The 20,594-nt window shown below is 34.5% G+C and overlaps 1 protein-coding gene across 2 annotated transcripts in view; it reads left to right on the plus strand.

The window, feature by feature from the left end:
- The window catches only part of PRKG1 (protein kinase cGMP-dependent 1), a 1,169,747-nt gene that overhangs the window by 1,040,577 nt on the left and 108,576 nt on the right, over positions 1-20,594 (plus strand). For both annotated transcript variants that reach the window (XM_036265967.1, XM_036265966.1), the window contains exon 9: positions 13,604-13,678. In XM_036265967.1, the coding sequence (XP_036121860.1) occupies positions 13,604-13,678 (75 nt within the window). The remainder of the gene's footprint in view (positions 1-13,603; positions 13,679-20,594) is intronic.

Genomic DNA, 20,594 nt, shown 5'->3' on the forward strand with positions numbered 1-20,594 from the left:
TGTGAAAATGTTACGGATGAACGTTGTCTTTGTTTCAAAGAGTTGCGGGGCAAAAATAAGTATACTAAAAAAAATATTTTAAGAGATTTCTTGTGGAATCTTTGCATTTTTTTCCTAATTTGCTTTATAAGAAACAGTTAGTGACTTCCATAGTATTTTATGTTCCATGCCATTTTCCTTAGCCAAAGTTTTCTAGAGTCCATTTCTAAATTATCCATTACAAAATTGTTGATTGTTTTAACTAAAAACTTACAGAATTGATATGGCTACATAAACTAAAGTGTATCAGCTCTGGATTTCTATTGTTTTTAATAAAGGTGGCCTGTTTATTTTTAGACAATTTAGAAAGAATTTTGTCTATTATATTGATTTATACATTTGAAATAATTTCTAAGTAGATAAGCTTGAAAAAATTTAATTGATTAACTATTCACTGTTACCACAGATCCTGCTTTAAGAATAGGAAAATCTGGAGAAAAAAAAGTCGAACATCTGTTTGTGTATTCTTACTGAGAAAATGGACATCAAAATTGTCTTAGAATTGAGAATCTATTACATTCTGAGAAGAATTAAATAATTTACTGTTGGTATTTTGTTTCCTTTAAGAAAAGTGGATTATTTTAAACAAGTTAATTAGTTATATATAAAACATCATCACTGGTTTTCATGGGAAAACAGTGGTATTTTGGACCGGAAAATCGATGACAGAAAAAGGAATGTATAATGTCTACTTTGTTAGTATATGTTTGGTATAGTTAAGGTAAAGAGAGTTTCTGACACTTAAAATAATTGGTCAGCCACAAGCAATCTGTCTACAGCATGAATTATCTGATTTAAGAAGAGTTGGAAGGTTTTTTTCCTTAAGGAAAATGAAACAAATTTGTCATATTAGGGCAATCTATACTTAGAAGCGTATTTCCCTCTATACCCTAAAAGCCTAAACTATCACATGAGATTTGTCTAATTCCTTCAGTTTTTAATTGAAATGAAAGTTATGCTACATTTTTAGATCCTTTCTTCCACTTTAATTGCAATTGGGATTCATGAATATAGATTCCATTATAGTCTAAAATCATTACCCTCATTTAATGTCCTATATATAATTCAATGATACATTACTAAGTATTTCCAAATCATTTCACTCATAATTTTACCAATGTATGTCTTCATTAGGACCCACAATTTAGATAGTTTAAACTTTTGTTTTAGATGTTAACCATTTATATGGATGGATTCTTAAAGAGGCACACTAGACTTTCAACTCATATACCTTTCATTTTAAGTACAACTTTGCTTCAGAGGACTTATGCGTTTGCCTCTCTCCTCCTGGTCACACAGGAGTGTGAATGAGTCAGTGAATGAATAAGTCCACTCGTCTTCTCATTAATTTATTTCAAATTTCTGTTACACACAAGGCTATAGTCTAGTTCCTAAAGAGTTATTGATGAATAAGATAGATTAGGTTTCTGATCTCATGAAACTTAATTCTAATCCTGGAAAGATGACAGACATTTAAACCAAGTAGGTTTTAGCGAGAGGTAAGTGCTGGGATGAAAATAAAATAGATTAAAGTGACAGAATAACAGCAGCACATTTTCGGGACAAAGTCTACTTTGCAGTGGTAGGCCAGAGAAAGACTGTCTCAAGAAGACACACTTAAGCTGAAATGTAAATGACATTAAGAAAAAGCCATGAAAAGATTTAGAGAAAGAACATTCCAGACAGGACAGTGGCCCTGAGGCAAATACAAGCTTGATATAGTCTAAGTCAGAGGCAGTTCAGTAAGAGAAATCAGTCAGAGAGATTGTAGAGAAGTGATGTCACCTGACTTGTTTTTAAAAGATTGATTACCTGTCCACTGTGTGAGGACAAGGGTGGTGGTTAAAGAAAAGGCAGTTACAGAATTCCCGAGAGAGAGAAAGGTGGCTGGAACCAAAGGGGAATAGAAAAAGGGGGACGTATTTCAGATTATTGAAGTTAGAATTATAGGACTTAGAATTGGATGAGGAGAAGACAATCTGGAGCAAGGGTCTGCACCTTTCCTGTAAAGGGCCAGAAGTAAACATTTTCAGATTTGCAGGCTGTGTTGTTTCTGTTACAGCTAGTCAGCTCTGCCCTTATATGTAAAAGCAGCCATGGTCAATATATAATAGAATGAATGTGGCTGTTTTCCAATAAAACTTTATTTACAAAAAAACATGGGCCAGATTTGGTTCCTAGGCAGAAGTTTGCTGAGCACTGATCTAGAATGACTTCCTGATATTAGCCACAGCAATCTGGAAAAAGAAGAACAAAGTAGGAGGAATCACATTACCAGATTTCAGGTTATACTACAAGGCCTGGTACTGGCACAAGAACAGGCATATAGACCAGTGGAACAGAACAGAGAACCCAGAAATGAACCCAAGACAATCTGCTCAATTAATATTTGACAAAGGTGACAAGAGTATACAGTGGAATCAAGACAGTCTCTGCAATAAATGGTATTGGAAAAAATTGACAGCTACTTGCAAAAAAATGAAGCTAGACCAACAACTTACACCATACACAAGAATTAACTACTCAAAATGGATAAAAGACTTAAATGTAACTCATGAACCCATAAAAATTCTAGAAGAAAATGTAGGCAACAAAATTTCAGACATCATACGCAGCAGAATTTTTACTGATACATCACCTAAGGCAACAGAAACAAAGGAAAAAATGAACACATGGGACTACATCAAACTAAAATGCTTTTGCACAGCCAAAAAACAACCATCAAAATGGAAAGAGAACCCACTATATGGGAGACCATAATTGCCAATGATGCATCAGATAAGGGATTAATTTCCAAAATATATAGAGTGTTCATACAACTCAACAAAAGGAAGACAAAGAACCCAATTAATAAATGGGCTGAGGAATTAAATAGACACTTCTCCAAACAGGATATACAAAGGGCCAAGAGACATGAAAAAATGCTCAATGTCACTAATCATCAGAGAGATGCAAATTAAAACAACAGTGAGGTATCACCTCACACCTGTCAGAATGGCCGCCATCAACAAATCATCAAACAAGTGTTGGCGAGGTTCTGGAGAAAAGGGGACTCTAGTACACTGCTGGTGGGAATGCAGACTGGTGCAGCCACTATGGAAAACAATATAGTGTTACCTCAAAAAGTTAAAAATTAAACTGCCATTTGACCCAGTGATCCCACTTCTAGGAATATACCCTAAGAAGCCTGAAACACCAATCAGAAAGAATGTATGTACCCCTATGTTCACAGCAGCACTATTTACAATAACTAAGATCTGGAAACAACCCAAGTTTCCATCAGTAGATGAGTGGATAAAAAAGCTGTGGTACATGTATACAATGAAATACTATGCAGCTGTAAGAAAGAACGATCTCTTATCTTTTAAGATGACATGGAAGGACCTGGAGAGTATTATGCTAAGTGAAACAAGCCAAGTAGAGAAAGACAAATATTACATGATCTCACTGATTTGTGGAATATAATGAACTAAACAAATTGATAAATAAAATTGACTCAGAGACATAGAGGTGGAGTACAGACTGACAAACCTCAGGGGAGTGGGGTGTTGAGAGGGGAGAGATAAACCATAGAAATTATATATGTATGTATGTATGACCAATGGACATAGATAGCAAAGCTGGGGCTGGGGCAGAGAGAATGGGGAGGAGGGTATCAATGGGGGGAAAAGGAGAAATAATCTGTAACAAAAACAAATTAAAAAAAAAAAAAAGAATACGAGAGGTGTTCTTTTCAGGTATTCTTACCAGGGAGAGGCCAACATGCCATGAGACCCCGCTCTCTCACATTCGTGCCAAAATAAAGGAGATGATGGAGAAAGTAGAGACCCTGGCCTGTTGGAGAAAAAACTTCATCCAGGAAAACCCTTTCCCCTCCTCCTTTTCCCAGGCCTCTTTCCACATTAGCTGAAGTAAATCAGCCTGTGCCCAGATTATGTGTTTGTGTTGACTTTCTTGACTACCATGTATGGTAGAGTAGCCAAATGTATGGTGATGGATTTGACGTATTCAGTGCTTACCTGTTCTGATGCCAGGTACTCTATTCTTTATGTAACTGTACTTCTTATAATTGTTTTATATTACAGTTGTGTTCACATATTAAAATGTATTATTTGTAGCTATAAATTCTATAATATGCCATTCAGTATTTTACCTTTTAAAAATAAAGAATTTAATGGATTTCCATATTTAATAAAACAAATATAGGGTAATTAAATTTATAGACTAAAGATACTTTTAGGAGTTATAGCAATTTATACAATAAATACTTCATTGAGTTCTTTAATAAGCACTTATAGAAATTGATTAAATAATTCATTAAGCCCTTTAATAAGCACTCATTGAATATATTCTGTGTGCAGAGACTTCACTAGCACTAGGGACACATGGGAAGAAAAACCCAGACATCAAAGAGGTCATTGTGTAGTGAAGGGGACTGACCAAAACACCACCAGTTTCGGAACTGTGCAAGAAGTACTCTGAAAAGGCAACCGCAAGGTGTCAGGTGGCATTCAGCATGGGACATAAAGACAGGGTGGGACCCTGGCCGGTTTGGCTCAGCTGTTAAAGCATTGGCCCCTGGACCAAAGAGTTCTGGGTTTGATGAGGGTCAAGGGCATGTACCTCAATTGCAGTTTGATCCCCAGGGTTGTGGGAGACAACCAATGGAACATATCGATGGATGTTTCTCTCTCTCTCTCTCTCTCTCTCTCTCTCTCTCTCTCTCTCTCTCTCCCCCTCCCTCCCTCCCACTCTATCTGGAAATCAATGGAAAAATATCCTCAGTGAGGATTAAGAAAGGGAGAGAAAGAGAGTGGGAGAGAGGCGATTGGTCCAGGTCAGCACTTCTCCAAGGATCTGAGCTCAGGACCAGCCAGCTCTGCTTTGTTTTCATGTCCATTCCGTCACGGACAGATGTTTTATCAAATAAAATGCAAATAGGTTACTAGAAAAACCAGATAAAGAGGCACAAAAATAATTGTTCACTTTAAAAAATATTAGATTAAACATTCATAAAATTCACTGTCAGTAAAAACATCAGAACCAACATATCACTGGATAGAAAGAATTACAACAGATGATCCCATTGTTGTTGAAAGTGTGTATATGCAGTAAGAAAGAGAATGGCTTTTACACTTATTTTTCAGTCACAACAAAACCAAAATTTATGAGTGCAATGACAGTTCTCTGTCCTAATGAAAATAGGTACACTTTTAAGAACAGTGTGTAGTCAATATGTATTCTTACTGTGCCAAATGTGCCTGTGTCTTGCTTGCTAACTTTCCTGATTTAGGTTGGATTGATGGCCATGCCACTTGCAGAGAATAATGTGCATCTAAATTGTTTTATGATTTGTTTCATACACTCAATGTGGGAAAACCAGACTCAAAGAGGAGCCCTGTCGGAACTAGAAAAAGTAATTTTTTAAATGATTTCAACACACTTAGGATATTGGTTTTTATTTTTACCCAAGATGGAACAATCAATGTTCTATTTTCACTAATCTTTCATTAAATGGTAGCCAGTTCTATCAATTTATCCTGTAAAGTTATGGTGAAATTTAAATTCTCTTTCAATACTAGAAATAGATTCTGGATTTTGTACACTCTGGGTTACAATTAGCAAACTAATCTGAAAATATCACACTTTTGACATTACCACATTACCCTTCCAGGCATGACTTGCATGCAGTTTGTACCCAATGTTTCTCACCTCGTGAGTTTGACAGTACCCTACACAAATCTGTATCCTATTGAAGCATATGAGTCCACTGGTATTGCCCTTGGATATCTCAGCAATGTCAAATTCCTATAAAAGTTTCTATATTTCTCTACTTAATCTCTCCACAGACCAGTAACAGTTTACCAATCACACTATGAGTAGCACAAGCTACCAAAGATTCCTGAATTCAATCATAGTTAGGTAAGGCTGAATTATATATATGAAATTTGCATATAACTATTTAAGATACACTATTGACAAATTCATAATGGTTTGGAGGAAAATGATCTCAAAATACATCTTTTAAAACACTTTATAGATTTCTTAATTCTTTATTAAAATGTAACATGTTCTTAGTAGTTAAAGATTAAAAGTCAAAAATAAAACCTTAAGCCAGAAACTATTGCAAGAATGCAATAGTAAAATTATTAGATAAGCAAATCAGTAAGATTGCGAAATTTAGTCAATCCTTATAGGATGTTTCTACATAATCAAGCATGTCCTACACTGGATTTCATTTTTCATTTAGTTATTGTATAAGCACAAACATGGACTAAAGTCCAATAAGTACTTAAACACTATGATTCCAACATTTAAAATTTTTTTTCTTGATTTTAGAGAGAGGGGAAGTAGGAGGAGAGAGAGAGAGAGAAACATCAATGAGAGAGAACATTGATTGGCTGCCTCCTGCATGCCCCCCACTGGGGGTCAGTCCCACAACTTGGGCATTTATTTTGACTGGGAATCGAACCTGTGACCTCTTGGTGCATGGGTCGATGCTTAACCACTGCGCCACACCAGCTGGACTATGATTTGAAATCACATTGAAAAATGTCTGGAAGACTACATGCCAAAATATTCACATTTAGCTCTGGGCTGTGAAATTGCAAATAATCATTTTATTCCTTGGAGTTTTTTAGTGCCTTCCAAAATTTCAACATATTACCTTTGGGATCAGAAAAAAAAAAGTAAAAAAAATTTCAAAACTAGAATGTTGTTTGACGAATATAAGAAGCCTTATCAACTCAACAAGGCTCTGCCCTAGAGAAGACTAACTATGTAGACATATTAGACATACAATCTTGGTTCACACTGTACAGGATTTTATTCCTCAAATATCACAGTAAATAAATAGAAAGCATTTCTGAAATCAGTTCTCAACTTTTTATTTCTTTGGTCACTAAACCAATTTGGATCATTATTTTAAAATGTCAATGCATGTAATTAGAGTCAAGGAATGGTTTAAATGTGTATTGTTTATCATCAATTTTCCCTAATGAATAATCCCCATGATAGATATAGGATTATTGTTACAAAAGAAAGACAGAGACAACCAAATGTCTAACACTTTGGTGTGTGTAATATTCTCTTGAAAAAATAAACATATATGCAGAATAAAGTAAACACTGATAAGAAAACCATTTGCTCATAAATGTGTCATTCCTTTCCCTGAAATTACTATCATACTAATTTTGAGTAGATGACATTATTTTTATAGATGCTAGAGGCTTCCTTCTAATAAGTATCTAACCACTGTTCACCTCCTACCTTGTATTATAATTACTTGTTTTTATCTCTAATATAAGGCTATAAACTCTGAGTCTTTTCTTACAGATAATAGGTGTGGCATAAATCCATATAATTGACAGAAATTGTATGTTGTTTGGTTTTACTGTATTTGAGGCTCATACTCCCTCTGAAGAAACATATTCATTTGGTTCTTGATAATATGATCCACAAATAAGTATGACTGTGCTAGTTATAAATAAAACAGTCAAACAAAAAATAAACACAAGAGCCTTTACCTGAAGCCACAAAGTAAATGAACAGATTTTTCTCGATTCAAAGTACCAAAATAATGAAGAATGCCTCTGAAATCTTGGACTTAGCTAAGTAACAAGTATCCCAACTAATTTTGGTCACTTTCTATTTCCTTTAAATAAATACAGTATTATTATTATTTTTTTAATCCTCACTCGAGGACATTTTTCTGTTTATCTTCCGATAGGAGGGAGGGAGAAGGCGGGAGAGAGAGAGAGAGAGAGAGAGAGAGAGAGAGAAAGAAACAATGTGAGAGAGACACAGCAATTGGTTGCCCCCTGCATGACTCAACCAGGGCCCAGTGAGGTATGTGCCCTTGGCTGGAATTGAACCTAAGACTCTCTGGTCTGCAGGCTGATGCTCTACTGCTGAGCCAAACCGGCCAGGGCTAAATAAATACATTTTAAAGTATTTAGCCAAGATTCAGGTTAGGAAAGTCTAATGAGCTGTAACCTGTCAAATTAAGAGCACTTTTTCAAGAGTTCAGACGATGTTTGCCAAGCATTTTGCTTAGCAATGTTGAAGTATTTGCAATAGTTTCTGGTTTAAGATTTTACTCTTAATTCATTTTTGTTCTTTTGTGGTACGTGCCCCTAGCAGGATCTGAACCCAGGACTCTCTGGTCCACAAGCTGACGCTCAACTGCTGAGCCAAACTGGCCAGGGCAACTCTTAACTCATTTTGACATAATTTTTAACTATTAAGAATAGATTACCATCTTAAGGATGTAATCAAGAAAAAATTGTTATAAATAAGTTTTGAGATTTTTCTAACACCCTATTTTGCATTTGAAAAGATTGTATTTTAAACATTTTCTTACAAGATTTCTAAGAAGTATAGTGGAATAGATGATGGGAAATCATGAGGACTAAATTGTCTAATATATGTTATTGAATATATACATGATTTATTAATATAAATAGTGCTTTGTAAACTGTAAAGTGAAATATAAATGCTGTTTTTATTTTAGCAGTATGATAATACTGGTCTCTGAAATTTGGACTGCCTTTTTAATAAATAATACCCTGTTTCTCTCTAGATGAAGTCTCATCATAACACAACTGAAGAACAAAATTATACACTTTTAGACATACCACTAAGTAATCAGCTCCCTTAGAAGAATGTTTTGGCTTAATCATGAAAACATTTAGTAACTGAAATTAATACCCACCGAGTTACTATCACTATAATGTTCTAAAACAGGCACATTTTCTAGAATGAGAAACAGCCTTTTAAATGGCTTTTTTTTTTTTTTTTGTTAATCTTCACTCAAGGATATTTTTCCATTTATTTTGAGATAGAGTGGAAGGGAGAAAGAGAGAGAAAGAGAAAGATGGATGTGAGAGAGACACATCTACTGGTTGTCTCCTGAATGACTCACTGGGGCCAGGATCGAACCTGCAACCTAGCCCTTGACCAGGAATTGAACCCGAGACCCTTCAGTCCATGGGCCAGTGCTCTAACGGTTGAGCCTGACTGGTCAGGGCTTTGATGTTATTTCTTAAGAAAAAAAATTGTAAATAGCATTCTTGATGTAAAAGATGCATCATTTCTCCTCTTTTTTTTTCCCTCCATTTTTTCCTTCCCTTCTTTCTCCCTCCCTGCCTCCTTCTTTCCCTCCTTCCTTTATCTCTGCTTTCTTTTCTACTCCTCCATTGCAAGTATGTTTACACTACCAGCATTAAATATAAAAGAGATTTTCCATTTGCTCTCTTTATACCTCAGTATCCTTAACTAATAACATTTTACCCACCTTCTCAAAAGAACTCTGCCAAGACTTGTTAAAATGGATTTCACACCCCAAGGAAAGCAACAGGAAACTGCTTCATACTCCGTGTACATGCAGTAAGCTTTTCTCCCAACATGCTCTGCATTCAAGTCTTTTGCTCATTAATATTGCCTTTATTTATCCTGAAATTATGTCTAGGGTATATGTGAGATTGACTATTTTATTTTACAGTTCTAAAATAGAATTTGTTCCTGAATTTGAAAAGTTTAATGATTTTCCTGTATTTGTTATAGTAACTGATAAATAACATTGTATGGTTTCTGCTCATTCAGTTTTTAAAGTTTTCAAACATTTCCTTATAATCCCTGTTCAAATACAACAAGTCTTCTTTAGTATTCAAGAAATGTCATAGGACCTGAGTAAATATTTTAAAAAGGCATCTGATACTTACAGTAATAATTTTCCAAATGTCTGTTTAATGAGGGTCCCCACAGATGGCAGGTGTTCCTACAGAGCATGTGAGAGGGGAAAATGTAACACTAATTAGTCCACACTTGCACCAGGAGTGATAAATTATGTAATGCTATCAATTATGTTTAGCAAGATAAATTATTCAATGACTAGTGCAGGATACAAAGAGAAAAGTCATTGGGAACTTATTAATATTGCTTGAAAAGTCTACATTTTCTTAAACTCTTAGTTAAAGATAATGGTTGACTTATTGTTTGAGGAAACAGAATGCAAGATGCATTTGTTCCTTATTTTGAAAAAATGATATTTGGCCAGGATTGCTTTCTAAATAAAGATTATTGTCAGAGGGCATATGGTTCCAATTCCCAGATTATGGTACTGGGTATTTTGCTTTGAAAAGAAATTCCATATTTAATCTGTAAGCAAGAGTACAAATATAACAGTTTTTATACATAGTTGCCGTATCCCCTTCTTCATCTGAATATGCATGTGTGTGTTGGTGTTTGTGTGTCTAGATGGATAAAGTAGGTATTCTATGACGTGTGCATGCAATGACCTATTATTGTGCTGTGAAAATATAACCTACAGAATTTTTAAAAAATAAAAGTATACACTTAAGCTATAAGAGTAAATTAAAAATCAAGATTTAAATTGTAACTACTTTATGATTACAGCAATGAAGTTATGCAGAAAAAATGGTAAAAAGAAATATATAAAGATTTTTTTCCAGTGGTTATTTGTGGTTAGAAACTAGGAGTAATTTCTTCTCTCAGTTTTAAATTTTTTTTCGTAATAGAAAATCAATTACATTTTTAATGAAAAGCATGTTCCTCAATTAGAGGGAACTTATTTCAAAAATAATTTTCTATCATATCAATATGGGGGTCTTTTGTAAGTACATATTATTTCTTTTACTATTTATCTTATAGTAAGAAAAAATAAATATTGGATCATTAGCACCACATAGAAAATTTATATTGTGAATCAAGGACCCTTAAGACTTACGAAAAATTAATACTTCAAATACTTCTTTTGTTCATTCATTTTAAATGTGATACTTGTAATTTGATATAAAATTTAACAAAAATGAATATAAACAGCTCATTAGCAGATCTAAAATGTCCCCCACCCCCAATTAGGCTCAATTTACTTTTAACTTCTTTGCTGTGATTAGATGGTTTATACTTTTAAAACTCTGTGTAGTTTTTCCAAATGCAGGCTTTTCCGATTTATGTACTTACTAATAGAAATCTCAAACTATATTTTTAAAAAGAGAAAGACAAGTACCACATGATCTCACTTATTTCTGGAATATGATGAACAAAATAGATCAAGAGACATAGAACTAGGGTTCAGACTGACAAACCTCAGAGAGGGTGGGTGGGGGTGGGAAGAGATAAACCAAAGAACTTATGCATATCCAATGGACATAGACAACGGGGGGGGGGGGGGGGGAGGAGATCGAGGAGGATGTCACTGGGGAAAAAAGAGAAACATCTGTAACAAAAATAAATTAATTTTTTAAAAGTGATCTGCATAGTTTTAACTGAGTTTATTGAAGTTACTAAGTCTTCATCCTTATCAAACTTGTCATCAGTTCCCTCTCTGATTCTTTAATAATATACTGTTCTGCTTAAAATGACTTTAGCTTAAATAGATACTAGGAGGAAGGCAGGAATTTTTAAAACAATTTCAACTTTCAAAAACAACAGTTTTAAATGTCTAAGATCAGTCTTTTCCTATATCCAAGTATATTTAAAAAGCGAAGTTTTAGCAGCCGTTGCTCTTTGGTTTCTCTCTGTCAGTGCTTTTTCACAATACTTTAGACTGAAATATTTTCGATATCTAAGTCTTGTAAAGGACAGTGGGAATAGTGAAAATGAAATAATATTCTGAATATGCTATTCAAATGCAATCATCTTGGACAAGTAACATTTTCTCTGTTTACATTCTATATTATCTATAAAAACAGAAAACCACAGGATATTTTTTCATAGTAAAAGAAATATTGTATTTTACATTGTAATATAAACCCTCTAGCCTTAGAAAGTTTCTCTAAAACCAGGCTTTCTCTAAATAATGACCAAAGCATTCTATGGGAAGCTGGGAAATTTTACCATAGAAAGAACAGTAGCAAAATCATGTTTAAACATGATTTTCAACCGTGGAGATTATATTTGTCATTTATTTAATCATTAATTGTATATTTTTAAAAAAACTTATAAGGACTGCTACCTGTTGCTTATTCATTCAGTATTTATTTATTTGGTATTCATGAACACAATTCATTACAGAAGACTTGGCACTCTAAAATAGAATTTTTGATTCCTTGGTCCTCTGTCTAGCCATTTTCTTTTTATATTAGAAATACTTAGTTACCCAGCTTTAGTTACCGTTTCCCAGATGAGATCATTATTAAAGGGCCTGAAATAACAGCTACTCCCTCCACCCCCACCCAAGTCAGTCCTAAACAGAGTGTCAAGTTCCTTTTTATTGTTCTTTTAAAAAGAGTTTATGTGAAAGGGATTAAGCAACATCTAAATTTAAATCGGCAAACATCTTACTATGTTTCAGCACCTGAGTGTCCATATATTGGTTTAATACTCATAACAAACAAGGCCATTTGCATTTATTAAGATAAACAACATTTAAATTAAAATGAAATTTCTTTCAGCACTTAAAATCCTCCACACACACATCAGACATTGCTAGAGATTGGTAGTTACCTTTAAGACACACAGATTAGATGGGAGCTGTAGTAGAGGTCTAAGAGCATGAAGGAAAAGGACCGCTCCTTCCCTATCAGTCTTTTGACTGTATGACTGTAGGTCAGTTTCTTAACCTCTCGTTCATCTAGAAAATGGAGATAATACTTAATCATAGAATATCTGTAACTATTAAAGTATCTGTTACTGCATGTAAACTGCATAGAACAATATCAGGTGTATAAGACCAATGTAAGAGGGGGCTCTGATTATTATGTAAACAATAGAGTTTCCTTATGTTTCTTCATTCATTGTAGTTCAGTGGTTGCTAAAATGTAGTGTGCATAGGAGTTACTGTATATGTAGTTGCGCGCACTAATTTTCTAGAGTGATTTCATGTGTGTATTCATTTTGTTCTGATTCTGATATTTTATAGATATATAAGAGGGGAGACTTCACTCTGTAAAGTAGGTCAGAGCACAGTTCTAGGTACACAGTAAAATATTGACTAGATTGAGTTTAAACAGATACATTCCTCTTCTGGTTTATGCGAAAAATCAGTTTCTTCTCCAGAATGAGTTGATTTTTCTACAATTCTCTCCTCTTAGTAGGTTTCTTATCTTCTGCTTTGTTTTGACTTCAAAGATTATTTTACTGTTTTGTTAAGTGGAGTTAATGATTCTTATCTTTGATAGTTTATTTGAGAATTGGAATTAATATATGTTCATAAAAAGGAAAGGAATAGTGCCTGGAATACATTCGGCATTCAATAATTGGTAGATCTTGTTGTTATTTCATTATTATAATCAACTCATTACCTTTGTGATATATATTAGCTGGTCTGCCATAGACTTGATTTCCCCCAATTCTTTGAATATCTGCTTTTGCCAGATGTGGTTCTCAGTGTGGGAACTATAGAAGTGAATATGACAGAGAGGTCCCAGCTGGCATAGAGTATGTATCATTACCCAATATGTGTCTTAATAATGTATCTAGATAAAGTGTTTGAATGAATTTTTATTAGATCCTTCTACATTGTTTCACTATATCACTGACTAGGTTGTCATTGTTACAGCTTTGTAGAGGACTTATCTTCACTGTGTTTTTCCTCTAACAGCTCTTTCAAGCATTTGATTGGAGGATTGGATGATGTTTCTAATAAAGCCTATGAGGATGCAGAAGCTAAAGCAAAGTAAGTGACATTTTTTTTTCTTCCTTTGGTCTTAAACTTGATTTAAAAATTGATTTTGAACAGAAATAAGATCAAATATTTGGTTGGACTTAACAAAGTCCGTCACTCTGATGGGAAGAAACTATTTACTTAGGAAAAAGAAGCAAACCACTGAAGGTAATTATTACATAGCACCTTTACTTTCGTATGGAAGATCATCTCAACAAGGAAAATGGTCATTTTAAAGTCCAATATAAATACTGATTGCAAATACATTCTTTCTCCCACTAAAAATACTTTCTGAATGAATGGTTGTTGTGTTCAATAGTTGTTTGTGAAATTGTGTGAAAAATAAGAAGTCTGGAAAATATGTTCCTGTGTTAATACATTATTGGTTTACCTTGAAGTTGGGTGTCACTGTTTTCAGAATATTGTGACAGTACACATCCCATGAATTCTCATTTCTGTATTACAAATTACAAGTTTCTCTATTAAAATGATTTGCTTTAAAACACAGACTTAAAAAAAAAAAAGATTTGAAGTAATTTGAGCTTGTTTTTTCTTACAAAAATTTTAAATCACTTGTTACAAATTGTAATCTGTATAATCCTCCCCTCTTTTCCGCAGTGAAGTAATTTAAGTAAACATAATTTAGTATTTGATATGCTACAGGATACCTGAAAGATTAAATCGACAAAATATCTCAGTAAATAGATAGTTCAGCAGCAGAACTTGATCGGTTGGTTTTGTAATAACCTAAAAGCAAAGGAAATAAAATATATTTTTGTCTTGATAATCTATGAAGATGAAAAAAATGGTCTAGTACTAAAAAAGTCAAAGATCTTTTAATCCTAAGTATTCTTAGATCTACTTCTGTTTCCCTGTTAAACTTCAGACATTCCACTGATTAAAGTTTTTGCATAACTTTGATTTCCTCTACTCAGTGTTGATGCTAGTCACAGGCTTAAAATTGACTAGTATGGAAAGCAATTTGGGAATTAGTTATATCCTTCTCAGTTCACTCTTGGCTTTGTAAAGATAATTGTGTGTGCATCTCGTGAATTCTGGGCATTTGTGGGTTTGCTTTCACATGTTTCAACTAAAGATAGTAAGAAAACAAACTCACTGAAATTCAGATTCAGACAATTAGAAGACAGATATGGCAACAGCTCTTTATATTGGTTCTGCTCCTGGCTCTCTGCTTCCTAACCAATTGACCATGGCCATGACTTAACACCTCTCTATCTCATGATCTTACCTTTAAAATGGTATTTTTGTGATTTAATTGATGATGTGTAAAAATACTTTGTGAGTTATAAAGGGATATAAAAGTGAAGGATGTTGTTAGTAGAAGTAATCAATAGACGTATAACCTAATACACTTGATATATGGTTTGATCTACAGATAATATTATTGTATGTCTATAATGTAAAAATAATTTTATCTGTGCAAGAATTATTTAACCTTATGTAGGCAAACTACTCTCACTCTGATAGCATATCATAAAATTAAACTGTCTGGAAAATACCCACAAATTTTATTTTTATTAAAATATTCTCATATAGTTAGAGCTTAATTATAATGAAAGAACAAAGAAAGGCAATGAAATTACTAAGTGGTAATTAATTAGTGGTTCAAAATATTGCTATTTGTTTAAAATATTGCTATTTGTCCATAAATTTGACAGGGTTATAAATTAGTTATCATATATTCATACTTGAATTTAAAAAGTAAGATCAGTTTGAATTTTTCTGTTTAATTAATATTATATCCAAATGAATGCACAATTCACATTTCTTAATACTGATAATTATTTAGAAAATGGGGATCATTTGATGAAAAAAACATTGATCCAAATTCTAGAGAGATTGATAATGTAATCATTATCCTTCAAAACAGCCAAATAAATAAATATGTACATTTGTACATAAACACATACTTAACATACATATTGAGGAAGGTATAGTTATGCCTTTAACAGTGTTAGCATTTTATATCTTTCTAGTAATTCATATCTGAAGATTTCCGAAGTTGATAGCATTTTTCTAATTAGATATCTTATCACTCAGACAAGGTGAATTGTGAATTATTCCCCAGTGAACGCTTTTTAATTGAATTCACAAGTTTAAACGTCTATTTGGGTTAACATTTTTGTCTCTCTGTATTGGATTTTTTCCCATTAAATACATTGTACTTTCACTTTCTAGTTCAGGAATTTCTAAGGTTTGGCAACATTGTAGGGATTAGGACGAGGCTGTAATTGCTCTAAAGTACCTTTATACTACTTCTGTTTATACCTCTAAATTTTTATATAGATCACAAAATCTCTACCATTTAGAACTGAGGTGCTGCTTTGATTCCACTGTGTAAGCTTTAGTTTTTAAAGTTCTTCTTGATTTTTCAAAAGTCATTCAAGGTAAGATTAATATTTCTTAAAATCCAACTACAAGGATGATATTATTATCCATGTGAAAAGATTTTGATACTGTCTCATTAACTATGCCCATCTGGGTAAAATAAATAAATAAATAAATAAATAAATAAATAAATAAATAAATAAATAAAGTAGGACTAACCATAAAGATCGATTTAGATGAGACGTTTAGAAACTCAACTGTGAGAAACAATTATACGGTTAGTATAATCAGGTGTCAGTGGTCATGAAATGTACAGATCACCCTTTTCGGAAAAATTACACGAGGCATCCAGCTCCAGCGGCTGGTCCAGGCAGACTGGCTGAGAGAAGTACCCCGGGGAGCTGGTTCTCAATGTTCCCTACTGAGGGCATGTGCCCTTGGCCTGTCTCACGAGATGTTTCCTACCAAGAAAGCTATTCTTAACGGAAACTTTACCTTTATGTCCTGTTGAAGCTTCTTATGGTTGATGCTAATAGAAAAAGTAAATGTTTTACTTCACTCCAAGTATCTGGATCTATGAATAGAGACTTATTTTTTTAAATAAAATATTTTTAAATAAGTGTATTGGGGTAACATTGGTTAATAATATTATGTCAGGTGTACAATTCTATATACATCATCTGTGTATTACATTGTGTGCCCACCACTCAAAGTCTAGTTTCCTTGTGTCCTCGTATATCTGATACCTTCACCCTCTTCACCTACCTCCTTTCCCTCTAGTAACCACCCTGCTGCTTGTCTATGGGTTTGTTTGTTTTATTTGTTTATTTGTTTTGTTCGTTTATCCGTGACTTTGTTTTATATCTCACATGTGAGTGAAGTCATATGGTTCTTGTCCTTTTCCATCCAGCTTATTTTACTTAACACGATACTCTCAAAGGCCATCCATGTAGTCAGAAATGGGTGAGTAGTATTCCATTGCACACATGTACCACATCTTCTCTAGCCAGTCATTGGTCAAAGAATAGGTAGGCTGTTTCAATATCTTGGCTATTGTGAAAAATGCTGCAATGAACATAGGCATCCATATATCTTTATGAATAAGTGTCTTCACATTTTGAGGGTAGACACCCAGAAACGGGATTCAAGTCGTACTATCACTGATGTCTTAATTGCTAAATACTGTGCTCAACAATTATAAGCAAAACAGCTCTTTCTCTGATCTATATCTATATCTATATCTATATCTATATCTATATCTATATCTATATCTATATCTATATCTAATCTATATCTATATCTATATCTATCTATAATGTCAACTTAACTTGTTAATTATAATAGTTGATCATAAAAATCTTTTGTATAAAAGTTGTATTGTAGCAAGGTGATTTACATGTGCCACAGCTATATTCCCTGTTTGTGCAGAGGGGAAAAAGAACAGTCAGTGTGTTATTTATAATTATATCTATTTTTATTTAAAGGCTGCATTTTTACTCTAATAGAAATAATATAGTAAGAAATAAAAATCACAATCTAAACTAATCAAGTACAACTGCTATTAACTATCTTTGTGTTTTACAATGATAGTGCATTTATTACTTTATATTCTACTTTTTTCCATTGTACATCCATCATATGATAAATATATATCATATAAATGCTATTATACACATGTCATGAATGACATTTTGGTGGTGGCCTGATAACACAATGAAAGAACATATAGTATGTTAGATGGATTCAAGTTTAGCTTTATTGATTCAATTCATTGTGCTTTTGAATATCTCAATCCACTTATTTTAAATAATTTTTTTAAAAGCAGCAAACAACAAAAAACACCTTCAAATTGTTCCCAATTAGAAGCAGTTTGCAAACTATTTTATGTCATGCCACTCATAGAAAAAGGGTACAGCATATTGTGCCAATTGGTTTAGCTGCCCTAGGCTCCACCCCGCTTCTCCGAAAGCTGAAGGAATCTATATCTGAGCCCTCTTGTTGGGCATGTCTGATAGCTATATGAATATAGATTAGTAAATGTATTTATTTGTGACCAGAGTTGGTGATTCTCAATATTGTTCTCCATGAGGAACTCTTTCTCGTGGCAAAATGTATTTAAACCTCCCAATGAGTGTAGTCGTGTTTTAAAATCTACACATCATTTGTTATAAATATCAATTTAAAAACTTCCTACAGTGACTCTGTGGCCCCCCATGGACCAGCCTTACCCTTGTTCATTCACTTCGTCATGTGCATTCATTTATCCCATAAATATATTCTGTGTGCCTGAAGAATGCTACATGTAAAGTAGTGAATAAAATAAGCCACCCCTTGCCTTCATGGTGCCTATGGCTCAGTAGGAGAGAGACCTACATTAATCTTTCTGGAAAGGCTTCCCTGAGGAAGTGACATTCAAACGAGATTTGAGATGAATTGTAAAGGATTCACTGGAAGTGGTTATGCAGGAATTCACTGGTATTAGCTGAGCAAGGAAGTGCAGAGAACATTCTAGACAGAAACAGCACATGCAAAGCCCCCACGGTAGGAAACAATGTTATATATTCAAGAAACCCAAGTTCCAATCAGGCTGGGACCTAAAATGTAAAAGACGGAGATCAAACTGGTGTTAAGGTTTTAGGGTAATCACTTCAGCCTGTAAGCTAGCAAACCAATGGACTCGGTTTATATTACAAGTGAGCATTCTTTCCTCCGTGGTTGGAGGAGTGAAGGTGTAAGCAGGAAGGACAACCAAAATGCTTTCCAGGTAAAAGCTGATGGTAGACAGGACTGGAATGAGGGCAGTGTAAGTAGAGAAAAGCAATTGAGAGATAGTTACATGGCAACGCCAACAGGTATACTTAAGGAAACAGATAGTGGTCATGAGGGGAGAAAGGTGAAGAAGATGCAAAGATTTGGGGTCTGGGAATCAGAGGGAGGCGATGGCATTCACTAAGATAGAGAAAAGCTGTATGGTTACCAGGTTCAGAGAGAGGGTTGGCCATGAATTGGTTTTTTTGCTCGGGTTAAATAAGAGGTGCCTTTCAGACATGGTCAGGCTGGTCTGGGGCTCAGAGGATTGGTTGGTATTCATTTGAGAATAATGAACATTTAGATGGTTGCTGGTAGTTTAAAATGTTGATGAGACAGTAGAGAATGAGAAAAACATGATATTGAAGATTAATTCTTGAGGAATGTTAGCATTTAAAAATCAGAGAAAGAGAAAGGATTTTCACACGCACACACAACACAACACACACACACACACACACACAGGACACGAGAGGTAAGAGATAGAAGGAAAATCACTTGCATCACAGAAGACAAAACTGTGTTTCAAGAATGGGGGAGGAGAAAATAATATTGTACGTTGAGAGTTCTAGGGTGTTGGTTAGTGAATGCCAACTGGATTTATCAAACCACTGGTTCATTTTCATCTTAGGATGGAGTGATAGGGATTGAGTTCCCTAACATGGACTGCAAATTCATTTAATTTAAAGAAATGAGTCAATGAGCTTATACAAAATCATTAAAAAATTTCAAGTAAACTAGTCAGAAATGTGTAATGGAAGATTATGAATCTTCAATATTGAGAGAAAAGTGAGCATGTTAAACCCAGTGTGGGGTGGGGGGGCGAGTTTCAGACTAAGCAAGTGGGTCTCAGATCCTTTTAACATTCACGGACGAAGCCAGACCTCTTCAAAGGGTAAGTCAGACCATCTCTATAGGTAATGTTTATATCACCAGGTCATGTGATTTTTATGTTCAGGGTTTCAGTTTTCTGTGTTACATTAGGTAATATTTCTTGGGGTTTCAATATTGTCCTCTCTCTAAAGAATGTATAAAAATTAAAAATTCTTCTAAAAGGAATTCATTTATTTTCCTAACATCATAGCACAAATTTATACATAAGCACCGTTTCATCGAGAGATAACATGAGTCTCCCTCTAGCCATGGAGGACGGGTGACCCTGAGCCAGGAGGCGCAAACTGGCCAAAGACTTAAAGACCCAACTTGAAATCACCAGTTTTTCTTATGTACTCTCCTCTCCAGGCACAGCAAATTCCCTTCTCCTCTGCCTTGTCCCAAATAAAGGCGTTTCACAACAGATTTCCATAATTCTGAAAGAAAAATTGAAATGAGCCAGAAAGACAAAACTATGGAAGGGAGCCAGAAATGAGGATAGTACGCAAAGCAGGGTCCCTATCATCAGTGCGCAAGACAAGAGTGACGCACGGCCTGGCACGAGTGTGGTCCTGTGCGCAGGAAGGTGGCCGCTCCTGCTGCTGGTCAGGGCACATACCTGGGTTGCGAGTGCGATCCTCAGTCGGGGCACGTGTAGAAGACAACCACTGATGTTTCTCTTTCACCTCTATGCCCCCCTCCCCCTCCCCATCCCTCTCTCTCTCTTTCTGCCACCCCCCCCCCAAGCAAGTCCTCTGAGAAGGATTAAAAAAAGAAAAGAGTGACCCACAAAAACATTTGAGACGCCAGGGTTGACTGTGCCTTACTCTGCTAAACAGTGAGTCCCACAGCCACCACCCCCATCTCTTGGCAAGAATGATGGAGAATATTACTTGTA

The sequence above is a fragment of the Molossus molossus genome, unplaced genomic scaffold (genome assembly GCF_014108415.1).
Source record: "Molossus molossus isolate mMolMol1 unplaced genomic scaffold, mMolMol1.p scaffold_m16_p_17, whole genome shotgun sequence".
Taxonomy (NCBI): domain Eukaryota; kingdom Metazoa; phylum Chordata; class Mammalia; order Chiroptera; family Molossidae; genus Molossus; species Molossus molossus.